The following is a 14,349-nucleotide window of genomic DNA, read 5'->3' as shown; positions in this document are numbered from 1 at the left end:
TCAGTTTGGCTCTTTTGACTAGTGTTTTACCGCTATGATGTTCGCCATATGAGCTAAATATTTTTCTATTTTTATAGTTCAGAATTTTGGAATGCAGGGATGCCTCATTAGTTTACTTAGTTTTATTTGAGATGAAAGGAAAGGGGGGTAGCTTTGAATTTTTAGCTTTTCAAACATTAAAGGATTCTTCCATTAAAAACTTTTTTTTTTTTTTTTTTTTGTCATTGACACATCTGAATAGCCTTCTCCTACCTTTAGATGTTAAAATTCCGTTTTCCGTCGGTATGCGAATGAGTTCTCTCACAACACTGGGGCGGTCCCCAGCGCTCAAACAACACTGGGGGCGTCCCCAATGCTGCCAGAGAACTCTCCAGCACCGCCTCCATCTTCTTCTGGAACGTCATCTTCATGTGTCTTCTTCTGGCGCAGGTGATCAAACTTGTAGGCTTGGGCCTCGAGCAGAGCCGACTGCGAATGCCCGCGGCCACAAGAAAAATGGCCTACAAGTTTCACCTCCTGCACCGGAAGAAGACGTATGAAGACGACGTTCCAGAAGAAGATGGAGGCGGCGCTGGAGAGTTCTCCTGCAGCATTGGGGACGCCCCCAGTGCTGTTTGCGTGCTGGGGCCTGCCCCCAGTGCTGTGAGAGAACTCATTTGCATACTGACAGAAAACGGAATTTTAACTGAACGGTGGCGCGGAGAAGACTTCTAAAGGTAGAAGAAGGACAGTCTTTCTTAAGGCTATTCTAACGTGTCAACAACAACAAAAAAAAGTATTTAATGGTAAAATCCCTTTAAAAAAAATGTTTTAGTTGTAATTAGCCCCGCACAGGCAAACCTCATTAGTTATTTGGCAGGTCTGGAAGCATTGATAAGGCTCCTGGCTATAATAGTATGTGCACATCATATGCGATTTCACAGCGTGGAAGCCACCCATGAAGTATAAAGGCACTAGAGGTTGAGAGTCATCACTGGGGGGCACTTAAAGGGGATTAGGGGGCACCGAAAGAAATAATGCCAGTGATCAGAGTTCTAAATAATGCGGGGTTGCTGTTGTGTAAAATGTAGATTATGTTGGTATACTTATAAGTTGTAATAGTACGGTTCATGGTCATGTGACTAACATACAGGTGCACGGCTCAAGGAATTGATACATAAAGTATCTTTTTATGATACAAACAATAACATTTATCTGCTGAAACTGGACAAATCCTTTAAACTATTGAACTTATGCAGCAAAACACGGAGAGCAAAAGGAATAAACCCACATGGGATCCTGGAGATTCAGGCTACGTTCACACTACAGTGATTAATGGCCGTGTGATGTTCACTTTTTTAATAGATGATACATGGTAGCATTGAACTCATTATCAGTTAATGGGGGCTATTTACACGACCATTTCTTTTTCTTTTAATGTAGATTGTGAGCCCCATATAGGGTGCACAATGTACATTTTTTCCTATCAGTGTGTCTTTGTAGAATGGGAGGAAATCCACGCAAACACAGGAAGAACATACAAACTCCCTGCAGATGTTGTCTTTGGCAGGATTCCAACCCAGGACTCCGGTGCTGCAAGGCTGCAGTGCTAACTACTGAGCCACCGTGTTGCCCCTATGACAGACTGTAAAAATATAGATCATACCCTTTTTCATGGGTCCCTCATACACTGATGTCTGGGTGGATCTGTGAAAATCTCTGCCTCTTGGGTGCAAGACAACCGTGAAAAATGGACAATTTTAACGGCCATTTTGCACCTCGGTCATCTGAATATATGTTATGAAATTTCTTCTTTTTTTCCATATGTAAATGCATCTGTTTTCTTTTCGGACCACCACTTGCCGGGTCATCTGTCACATCTTCGTCCAAAAGTGCCGACATGTCCCTCAGCCATTTTCCTGTGGCCTCTTACACAAGTGCCTGTTCGGCCACAGGAAAATGGCCGATGGAGATGTGTAGTCAGCGCTTTTGGCTGAAGATGCGGCCGATGACCCGGCAAAGAGGTGGTCCGGAGAAGAAGACAGAGAGTTTTCGGACAGCACAGAGGACGCCAACTTTCCTGTCTGAAAGATCATTTACATATGGAAGAAAGAAGAAAATTCTCAGGACCGGCGGCGTGGATCCCTGAAAGAAAGGTAAGAGAATTCTTACCTATTCTGACGTGTACTTAGTTAAAGACGGGATTCTCATGATAGAATCCCTTTAATGCTTCAGCATTACAGGACATTTTGGACTTTTTTGTATGTACCCCGGTTTGTCGGTACATTTAGAAGGGTTTCCCAGCCCTATAAATGTCTCTCAAATTCCATCTTAACACAAATTACTGTAGAAAGACTAGAAGACGTTTAAGAATCTACTATAATAAGTGTCTCGTCTTAGTATATTGTGTCAGTCCTGTCAACAGTTTGTAAAAATAAACATTTAGAAATGGCTGAAGGAGGGGGAAGATATTTTTAGGTACTTGGCTCCAAGTTTACAGAATGATTAAGAGATGGATCATTTATAGCGTATAAACGCAAATTTAATGGGGTTGTCCAGGATAAGAAACGTGTCTACTTTCTTTCAGTGCCACACCGTTCCATGACTTGTATCTGGTAGTGCATTGAGGCCTACTAAGAGCTCATTTACACAGGGCAAGAGGGGGGTGGATTTTGGTGTTGAATCCATGTCATAATCCGTCCCCTCATAATAGAGGTCTATGTAGACCGCTAGGTTACTTTTTTCCGTGAGTGGCACGTTCCCGCTCACGGAGAAAAAAGCGAGCTGCCCTTTTTTTCAGGCGAATTCCGTGGCTGATTCAGCCCTGGCGTCCGCCTCGCGGCAGCACCCATCCGGACTAGGCCCATTCATTTGGCTCCGGCTACTCTGGAGCTAGAAGCCGCAACTGTGAGAAGCCGCGACAGTCGTGGCAGGCGCATTTTGGCCCTATTCTGATGCAGCTTCCCGCGTCAGAATCGAGACCATAATTCGCCATACTGTGTCCCATGTGACCGTGGCTTAACTGTAAAGGGACCATACTGCAATAACAGACGTCAATGGCGTAACTAGGCATGGCTGGGCCCAAGGTGAACGGCCTATTAACCTATTAACAGCCTAATAAAAAAAAACATCAGGGGCCTGCCGGGCCCCCTAATGTCTGGGGCCTTGTAGCAGCAGCTACCCTAGTAGTTACGCCACTGTCAGACATATTTATAATGCTTAATTCTACAAAGCGCAAGACAAATGGAAAACAAATTTATACGGTGAAAAAACTCACATTGGGGGGTAATTTACACCAGTCATAAGGTCTCCTTTGTCAGCAGAGGGTGCTCTTTATTCTTGATGCACCTCATCAAGAATTACGCATTTACACCCGCCGCCCTTGTGCTTAGATTCAAGTCTACAGCAACCCCAGTGCTGCCGTAGATCCTAAAATTGTTTACAATAATTTTATGGCATAAATGATAATAAATATGTGTTGGTTCTACCAAGTCCATGCTGTATCTCTGGCCCCTTCACTGCTGGAAAAGTAGTAAGGCCAGTGCAACTACGCCACTCGCAACTAAAATAGTCAAAAATTTGTGACTATGTAGCATGCAAAAAAATAAGAAAAACATGTAACTTGTGTACAATTTTTTTTTATAGCGATCGGCCAGGCAATACATTTTTACCTATAAACAAAAAGCCATTTTGATATCGTTTTCAAAGCAGTTTTTGAATTTGTTTCATTTCACTTTCGTTTCAGTTCCTGGCTGGCATAGATGTCAATTCTGGTGCATGGAACATACCAAGATACACCAATATTATTAAAGGGCCAGAGCTTCTTTAGGGTAAGTTCATACGGGTTTTTTTAATCCAGAACCTGAGGCATAGGCCGCCTCAGGTTCTGGACCAAAAACCAGGTAGCCGCGACTGAAAGCCAGTGCATTGCACCGGCATCCAGTTGCACACTCCGCTCCGGATTAGGCCCAATGAATGGGCCTGGTCCAGAGGAGGGAGTGTCTTCAGGCCGAATCACGAGGCGAAACGGCCTGAAGAATGAACATCTCGCTTCTTTTTTTCCGGGAGCTGGAACAAACGGCTCCCGGGAAAAAAGAACTGACCGGCTTTCATTGATTTCAATGGGAGCCGTCTTTTTGGTCAGGATTTTGAGGCGGATACAGCCTCAAAATCCTGACCAAAAATCTCAGTGTGAACTTACCCTAATAATTCTGGTGCATCTAACACCAGTAGAGGAATGGATTAAGACTGCCGCACATGAAATAGTTGTCTTAATAAACTGACACCTACATTATATTCTGATATTTTCTCAAACAGTACTGGGGGCATCCCCAGCGCTGCAAGAGAACTCTCCAGCACCACCTCCATCATCTTCAGGAAAGGGCTCTCTTCGCGTCTTCTTCCGGCGGTGGCTTCAAACTTCTAGACCTCGAGCAGCCGACTGCGCATGCCTGCTGGCCACAAGAAAATGGCCACCTACAATACTGTGTAATCTGCTTTACCCTAGGACCGAGGCCTAGAAGTTTGAAGACCCCGTTCCTGAAGAAGATGCAGGCGGCACTGGAGAGTTCTCTCTCAGCTTTGGAGACACCCCCAGTGCTGTTTGAGCACTGGGGCCCGCCCCCAGTGCTGCGAGAGAACTCCTTTGCATACCGGCAAAAAACAGGATTTTAACCGAACAGTGGGGCGGAGAAGACATCTAAAGGTAGGAGAAGAATAGCCTTTAAGGCAATTCCTTCATGTCAACGAGAAAAAAAGGTTTTTAATGGTAGAATCCCTTTAAGTGGTTGCTAGAAGACATCAAATTTTAGCTGGTGAGTTGGTTCCAGTTCTAGTCAGTTTTTCACTAGCAACAATTGAAGGAAGGGTAGTTAAAGTTAACTAGGGCTCAACAGGCAGTCCTTTATCACCAGACACCTTCTCACGAAATTAAGTCATCTGTTACCTTATTTATGCTCATACCTCCGAACTGTCTCAGATTCAGCGGGACAGTCCTGGATTTCAAGGTATGTCCCTGGAGGATGCAGTGGTGAATTGAATGCAATGGTGAAGAAGGGAGCCATCCGCTGTCTGCCTCACCATTTGGCCCCTGTTTCTGTTTTTTTTTAATTCATTAATCCACTGTGGGCACTAGGACAGGACTGTATATACTGTGGGTCACCATGAGAGGGACTTCATACTGTTTGGGCAACTGGACGGGGACATTAAAAACTGTGAAGGCAAATGGAGGGGTACATCATAGTGTTGGGGCAAATCATATCATGGCCACTGTAGGGTCACTATACTGGGTGGAGGCATGATGAAACATTGATGGTAATGAGGTCAAAGTAGAAGTGGGTGAGACTAGACACTGGTCTTACTGTATGAAAAAAATTCCTTTCATTTATATATGGAATATAATCAGACAACAATTCTTTTTTTCTTTTGAAAAGAAAGTTTATTGAACAACAAATCTTTAGCACAGCTTGACAGCATGTAGCGATCTACCACAATAGGTTAAGGGGGCCACCACTTTGAACAATCCATTTTTGTTAGAAGGGTCCCCTGACAAAAAGCTAATCATAAGGTGTTTTACTCCTGAAACCCCAGTGACCAGCTACAATCTGTGGGAGTATTTGGCAGCAAATGTTCAATATTCCTGAACCACTGGGAAAATACAGCGCTGAAATCGGTGGGCTGTCTATGTGATGCATATATGGTAGCCAAGGTTCAGCGAGATGGTGCCATTTTGTATTGAATCCTTCTATGGTTCCTGGTTTTTAGGAGCTGAATAATCTTGTGGTTCAGGTATTTCCATGTTCTTCCCAGGTCTGTGTAGTATTAGGAAGAAAGAGCAGACCAAGTTGAAGCAGATAATACACATCCAACCATGGAGCAAAGCAGGAAAGAAACGGCTCCTTCCCTCTGCAAAACAGGTTCTTTTTGCATCACTTATGTCCAAACTAAACCATAACAGTCTCTCTTCACAAAGAAAGGTGCACTGGGCTATAAATGCAGGTGCAGTATCAGGACCCCCCACTATAATCTCAGAATTTCCTTTACATTCTTGTGGAGGTTCTCACTTAATCCAGTATCACGATGCCCGATATGGGAGTTGACTCTGGGAACTATTTTCAGAAGGTCTTGATCCCCCTAGTAATTCGCTAAATTTAATACTTGTAATTAGGGTTGAGCGTATCTTGAGATTTCAGGATCGTTTTTAAAATCCGATTTTCGATCATTTTACAGCCGATCGCGATCGTGAAATTTGCTCGATCACCGATCGGGATCCGATCTTTCCCGATCCTCCTGATCACTCAAGCCTATTAATGATATATACATGAATAGGTTTGAGCCAATCTTGAGATTTCAGGATCGTTTTTAACATCTGATTTTCGATCATTTTCCAGCCGATCCCGATCGTGAAATTTGCTCGATCACCAATTGGGATCCGATCTTTCCTGATCCCAATCGCTCAACCCTACTTGTAATGTTGAACCTGCTGTTGAAACCACTAGCTACATTTATTGGAGCAGGAAGGGCTGAGCAGACATATATACATAGTATTTTATCCCTTCACATCCTTTTTTTTATTCTGGATTTTGGGATCCAGCGGGTGGTCCTGATTGATAGCCTGTACATGACTCTGCATACAGAGATAACTCAGTTACCGAGTAGGATCACCTGCGGGACACCAAATATCTAGAATGAGCAAAGAATAATACATAAATGAACTATATATCAATCTTCTCAGCTCCCACTGCTCTAGAACAGCCAATAAATGGGCAACATTTTCAATGGGACAGGTCCCCTTTAAGCTGATCATACACAAGTACATAGTAATATCAGCAAGCAGCTGGACAATGTCTAATTGTTGAACACAATGTTTCCATGTTTTGTAAATAAATTCTATAGAAAGATCTGTCCCATCAGAGGTCTAGAGATGGCTTCCACCTATCTGGTCAGGCCAACGAATCGCAGACGGAACAGACCCCTGATGGTCATCCTTACATTTTTCTCATAAACTGAATCATTAACCTTTTACAAGCAAACCATCCTTGTGTACTTTGTCTTACAGCCTATGCATTCCATGAAGTGTCTAAAATGGCTGTTTTATGTCATACCACCAGTTATACTTATTAGCCAATTTTTTGGGGGGAGGGGCGGGGGGGGGGGGTTGTCATTGATATTACTCATGCTGATCAGATTCCCAGGCTATATACACATTTGGCAGATTTGTTTCAGAAATTTCTTAAACTTCCCCCATTGTCTGCACATGCTGCGGTAGCAAAGTCAGTCAGATGTTTGGAACTGATTTTTAGTAATCAAATCTGCTCTGTGTGAACATGCCCTTGTAGACTCAGAGAAGAGTTGACCATGCACGCTCAGTCATCTTTCCATTAAAGTACCCTTTCTTTTCCAACCTCAGTGATGGTCCCAGTTCTTGGTCCTTCTGATTGATTTATTAAGTCGTCTATTGAAAATCCTATTCAGTAGAATTACTGTGAATTTCCAGGGTTTATTGGAGATGGATGCTGATACCCGAATCCTACGTTACTCATTAAAACAGTAGGTTCCCATGTATGACCATTATTATAAATATATATAACGTCCAATGTCCACATAAATACAACACAACAAGCCAAACAAACATGATTAGTAACATCTCAGTTATAACACTAAGCATAAAATTCATCATTTTATCATCTTCTGTTTTGGTGTCAGTTTCGTCATCAAAGCAAGGAAGCAGCTTAAGTACTATTTTGCATTATTTATAACCTACTTAGGGGGTGTTCACACTGCCTTTAGTATTGTCTATTGCTAGCATGTTAACAGCAGATCCGTTATTAACGTTAAAAATCCCAAACGGAACAGACAGCCGACGGCACAGTGAACGCTCCTGTATCGTATTTCACTGTGATCAGTAATTTTTTTCATTTATGGGTTAACCCTTTAACAGAGCTGTAGCTTATGTATAAATTTAAACCAACATAGATTCACCACCTATAAACTCATGTGGTCTTATTTATGCTCTTCTTCCCTCGGGTCTTTTGTGTGCGCATAGCAGTGTTTTTGATAGACCTTTGACCACCTATGAACTCATGTGGTCCTGTTTATGCTGTTTTTCCTTCAGGTCTTTTGCACACATAGCAGTGTTTTTGCTAGACCTTTTACCTTTCACCAACTATGAACTCATGTGATCCTGTTTATGTTGTTCTTCCTTCGGGTCTTTTGTACGTGTATCAGTGTTTTTGCTAGACCTTTTACTTCTTGGTTAATATGGTACTATTGCAATCCTTATTGAGAGCTATATCCTTTCTATATCTTTATATGCAGTGGTGTAACAGGGAGTTGGGGCTGGCAGGGTATATACCCCAGATGCTGGATACCAGGGGCTCGAACAAGCCATTCTATCTTATCCATGGTATGGGAACCTTTAATGTAGGTAAAGAAAGGCCCAGCTATAAACCGTGCATATAAAGGGTACACTGTAAGTACTTACTAGGATTTTGTACAAGCTTGTAGTTGGTTAGCATATAAAACTAATAAAACATTAAGCAGAGTCTTAGTAATGAATGGTAAGGACCATGCATTAAAATGGCACCAATAAGTAGCTGCATTATATTGATTCACTTTTAGATGTTAAGAATTTAGAAGCAAGTTGAATGCAAAAATGCATATTATGGGAGCTTGGTAGCCCAAAAAAAAGATGCTTTTGGCAACATGCATCAATATAGAAAGCAAAGCAAATTTTTGCTATTTCTAAGCTACTTTGGATACATTCATAGTGAAAAAGTAGATGAGCTAAGAAAAGTTAGCTACTATACAATATGCCATACTTGGGTTCAGTTCTCACTTATGTACTCCATCAGCATGTCCATTTTTTTAGAGTAGTCTATAGCTTTATCACTGCCCAATACCAAAATCCCAAGTGAACCTTGACAGACAACAATCACTTCAATGGGATGTGCGGGAATCTAAGATACATCATAGCTATCATGATTCCATTATAAATGGAAGCAATGACACTAGTGTAAATAGTGCCTTATGTAACCATCAAATGAGACATGTTTATGGAGGCACTCATTGGATCAGGCACAGAACTTTTGCTTATTAGTTTTGTCTTCTGAGCATGGTTAGATATAATCTTGATATACTAAGATGCCCATTGAAACGCTTGTATAAGGTGGTAGAGTCTGGATACTTCCCAGAAATGTAACATGGGCCCAAATGCAAAATATGTACTGGGCCCCCCAACGATAATGTATCATTTATAGTACTGGTCTGCTTATATAGGGCCAGGGTGCAGATGTACCCCCTACTCACCCTCAAGTTACACCCAGATGCTCCCTTAATCCCATTACAGAATGTGAAGAAAACAATCTACAGACACTAGATACATTCGAGGAGATTCTTTCTGAAAGTAAAATGGGAATGCATGTATATTTTTGTAATTGTCTATCACTTCTATGAGGTTACGTGTCGCTGGAACTGTTGATGTCCAACAGGCTCTAAATAATAAGGAAATTATACATAAATTCAATCAGGACATGGGAACCCATATTCCAGATACCTGTTTATGCTCCAGATCATTGAGGTCAATACGGAATTTCACTGTACTAAACAGTTGCGAAAATAAAGATCTGGCATCAAAATGTCGACTGTGAATTTATTGTACGTATTCTATGTATAGCACTTCAAATAAATAATATGTTACAAAAATCAGCATAACTAGAAGATCTATGGCAACAATGGGAAATCTAATAAATCTACGTCAATACTAAAGGTAATCCTAACAACAAATTTTGGGGAATAAAAAGTCACTTTTTGTACACAAAGTTGCACCACATTGTGGTGCTATAGGCATGCACACACTATGGGAAAAACCAACATGCAGTTCTTATTCATAATGGTGGTTAACAAGAAGCAAACACCCAATCTACATACACATGGCCACATGGCTAAATATCATCTAGTTCAGTTTATTATCTGTACATCGATCACCCTAGATTTCCAATAGTGAATAGGAGAGACTACATGTATCCAATTTATGTAGCTAAGGAGATAGTAGGCTCTATACGGATAAACTATGACCTCAAGTATGATGGTGGCACAATATAAAACAGATCCCACATCCAAGGACTCTTCGGTCATTTACCTGCCCTATCTTCTACTTTTACCATTACTGGTACAATGTCCGTCTTTGTTTGCCTGCTCCTTATAGAGATGCCCATATTACATTCCTATTACATTCTGTATTTTTCTAACCTTTTGCCTTATATGTTTCTCAGTTTTATTTGTTCCATCATCTGTAGCCTTCTCTGAATATCTCTTCTTCAGCTGTCTTTTCTTAATCCAACATGAGGCATATTACACTTTTCTGTAAAGTTCATATTGCTTAGTTTTTTCTTAAGTCAATAATAGTCCGGGGAAAATGTAAGGATGATGGTTGTTATACACACAAATTAGTAAATGGCTAAGCCAACAGTAATCACAAGAGCAATTTCACTAGCTGGTGGATAACACTGTAACTATATCTCCAAGATCAGAAGTGGACTTTGGCTGGTCTCCATACATTAGCCTGCATTCCTGTTTTTGATGCAGAAAATCTTGGCTTCGGCACCTGAATTCTAGATATCGATGATCTAGGGGAGGCGAATGAGTTAGTAGGACTAAGGACTGAAGATTCTCGGCTCATCTGTGGAGCTTCTCGGACAGAAGCGTAAAAAGGCGAGGGCCCGGAAACATTGGTTGGCATAGGCTGGCAAGATGCATCGGTTCTCCAGACTGGTTCGGCAAGTGTTGTTGCAGATCTAGGAGTTAACACGGTAGGTGTCATGTTGACTGAAGAAGACATTGGAGTAGGAGTTGAAAAACGCTTAATCTCGTGAGCTCTAGCGGTTTTCACCGGAACTTGTCTTGCTTGAGTGCTTTGAATGTTTGGCTTTTGAATATCCGGGGTATTTGAATCCCCAAAACAGAACATGGCTGAATTTAGCTGATAAGGTTGGTGGCGCATAAAATCTATGGCTTGCATTCTTGGCTTACTAGCGCCCCCTTTTTTAACTTTGCTCTCTGCTCTGCCTCCTTGAGATTTCGATGCAGCTAACGGACAGAATGGAGACACCAATGGATTATATCCTATTGGAGGAGGTGCCCGGATATTAGGTGAATATTTCCAGGATGAGGGAAGAGATGGTGTGGGCGATGGTGTTCTCGGCCTTGAGTTAGGCCTGGAGCTAGCTCTGCGCTCTGAGTCAACTACAAATTTATCCATACGACTCTGTCGTTTTGCAAACAGTTCAGCTCCTTTACCCTTCAACTGAGGCAGATCTTGGCTCCCATTTACGAGTTGTTCGGATGTTGCTTTAAAACTGGGTTTTGGTGCCACAGGAGGAGGAACTTTAAATTTTCTTCCTGAAGATTGCATAAAGTTACAGGCTTCTGCTCCTAAGCTGAGGAAATCTTCTTCTGGGCCAGATTCAAAACCTGCTGCATGTGGCTCATGTTTGGGTTTCTCATCTATATTCTTCACCATGGACAAAAGTTCTGGGTTTGGCATACACTTCTTCTCCTCTTTTTTAGCAAACATCTGTTTCTTGCTGCCTCTCTTTCGTGCTTCATTTAAGATACCAGTGCGACCTATAGGTACAGAAATCTTCTGTTCTCTTGTATTTACAGACTCTGGTGACTGACTCACTTGGCTACCTGGAGATCTAAATGAAGGAGTAATGGAAGCTGGGCTAATAAACTGTGACACTGTAGAAGATGATGGAGTGACTGGAGTAGACTCCACTACGTGTGGCTGAGAGGTAACAGTATGAGGTCCTGATGGACGAGAAGGAGATGAAAGATATATGGAAGCTGTAGTAGTCCGTGGTGTTGTTGGAGCGATGTTCTCTTTTTGATTCTCATGGTATTGGGTTGCTGGTGTTGACACTGCCCTCCCTGGTGCTGGGATATAAAGGGATGCAACAGAACTTATAGGGGCTTTTTGTGGACTAGCAAGTGTATCAGCTATAAATGGGGTGAATGGAGATGGAGCTACATTTTGCACAGGAAAACTTTCAATTTTTTTTGGTGGGGAAGGCTTGAAAACAACTGATGAAGCCATTGTCCTCTGTCCAACCTGACCCGGAGTGAATGGTCTTGCTGACCTGTTGAGGACATTTCCAGAACCAGGATCTTGGGAATAAGTAGGAGTTAGTGATATCTGTGTGCTGGTCACCTTAGTATTCTCTGAGCTCCGTGCCTCTTGGCTTCTATCATAATTTACTGTGTGAACAATATTTCCATTTGCAACTGATTTCCGAGGAGGAGCAACCGGAGTTTTATGATGCTCTTGTGGATTTTGTGACGGAGAACCATCGACCACCTGTTCAGATTTTTGCCTTTGCAATTCAAACAATGCAGCTCCCTTTCCAGATGCCTCACTCAGACCTTTCTCTTCCTGTGTCTCATGTTCCATTTTGGGCTTTTCAATATCCATATAGGTGCTGTCCCAGTCTGAATTATTGGTTAGGCTACGGGCATCCGAAAATCCCTCTTCATCAAACTCTGATTCACTTGTAGGAAGGACGCCGTCCTCGTCTTCGATGTATCGATCTTCGTCTACACTTCCGTAACTCACGAGCGTATACTTCTTGGCTCTCTGTCGTCTCTTCTTAAACATAAGAACACCCTTCGAATGAGGATTTGGAGCATCCGTCAGCAATGATGCAATTGTTCTACATTTGGTTCTAGCCTCCTTGACGTTTTTCTCCTGCACGCTCTCGCTGCGATTGAGTTCTGCAATAGGAAAAAAAGAAATGAAACACCTATAGGTTACATACATCTTTAACAGAGAAAAATGCAAATAAAACTCAATGTTTTTTTCCAAATAAAATTAGGATTTATGAGACTTTAATACCTAGAATACGATAATAAAGTTGCAGATTTGGTCAATGTATGGCTCAGCGTTCTTTGTTTTACAAGCTCTACTTTCCCTGCTAATCCAGTGTCCTTCTATATCTGCCAATACTTGACACTACTAAAGGAGGAACGGTATGAAGTATTTATATCATATAACGATGAGCAACGCAATAATCATTTTTGACATATGAAACTGGTCAACTGGGACTCCGCACATCATCCTTAACGTACAAGCTGATTAAAGTGAACTTGCCACTGTGAAATGATATTCACATCCGCGACTTAGAATATTTTACGGTAATTTTGTTACACATTTGTACTTCTACTGCATGAAAAAAAATTCTTAATTCTGAATTCTTATGAGCATTGAAAAAACTTAAAAATAAAAGACATTCAATGGAATAGGAATAAGAATAAGAAATGAACTAAAAAAAAAAAATCTCAAATTCTAAAATTTTAATTATTTCAAAAATGCCCACTTTTGATAATATTAACATCCAGATTTAAGGATTAAAATCGAGACCAACGATAATATGTAAAAGAAACTGTAACTGAACAGTTTTAGTAGCGAGAAAATAGAATTCATTTTAATTTTAATCAAAATGTAACAAAAATAGTAAGAAAAACTTTGCACTGTATAAACCTCCATAGAAAAAAAATCCCCAAAAATGTGCAGCCTGGTAACAAAGGTTTACATTCACTGACCCCCAGAAAGTATCCCAAGAGGTGATAATATGAACGAAGCAGTTCCGTCCACTTTACATTCACTTGTCCTACAAAGCTCTTCAAATTGTCAAGCCGATCACTTAACACTGACAAACACGGTACATAGAACAGGTCGTGCCAAATCACTTGTTACACGTGATATCAAACCCAATAATGTTCCCCGTAGACAATGTAATACGTAAATAAAATAATGTATATCAGGTACTAAGGGATATGAATTACCTGCATAGAGATTATCTGTGCTGTGGTAGGAAGATACCGGTGAATCAGGCATGACACAGACACCATTGGAGTCACAATGTTCCATATAGAGACGACAAGGGACAAATGTACTTCAAGCTGGAGCCAAACCAAAGTAGGAAAATCTCTCCCGCTCCCTGCTGCCCTTTCTACAAGCCTTTTTAAGTCCCCACTTTTGTCTCCCCTGGCATAGCTTCTGGATTCACTGGCTCTCAGAGGCTGATGAGATCATAGAGTCTATTTTTATATGCCCCGGCTTATCACTGGACAAGGCTATGGACATTGTCACCTGTCACTTCAGCTATGTCCCTCTTTGCTTGTGGTCGAGTAAGAAAGAAATATTTTCAGCCAGCCACGTTTTTTTTTCATACCGCCCCCCTCCCTTCCTCTTTACATGGAGCGTGAAACAACGATACATATATCAGTCTGGAAACATGAGGTCAATGCACTTAAAATACCTGTCTTATCCATAAAGATCCCAATAGAAAAATCAATATCCCTCTTGGCTTACTC

At 41.5% G+C, this 14,349-nt stretch overlaps 1 protein-coding gene across 1 annotated transcript in view; it reads right to left on the bottom strand.

Annotated features, from left to right (window-relative positions):
- Positions 1-5,390: 5,390 nt before the first annotated feature.
- Positions 5,391-14,349, bottom strand: part of SYNPO2L (synaptopodin 2 like) — a 56,564-nt gene continuing 47,605 nt past the window's right edge. The window contains exon 4 of the mRNA XM_075257836.1: positions 5,391-12,747. Coding sequence (XP_075113937.1) covers positions 10,505-12,747 — 2,243 coding nt within the window. The 3' untranslated portion in view covers positions 5,391-10,504. The remainder of the gene's footprint in view (positions 12,748-14,349) is intronic.

Source organism: Leptodactylus fuscus, chromosome 10 (assembly GCF_031893055.1).
Source record: "Leptodactylus fuscus isolate aLepFus1 chromosome 10, aLepFus1.hap2, whole genome shotgun sequence".
Taxonomy (NCBI): domain Eukaryota; kingdom Metazoa; phylum Chordata; class Amphibia; order Anura; family Leptodactylidae; genus Leptodactylus; species Leptodactylus fuscus.
This window is presented reverse-complemented; position numbering and strand designations above follow the sequence as displayed.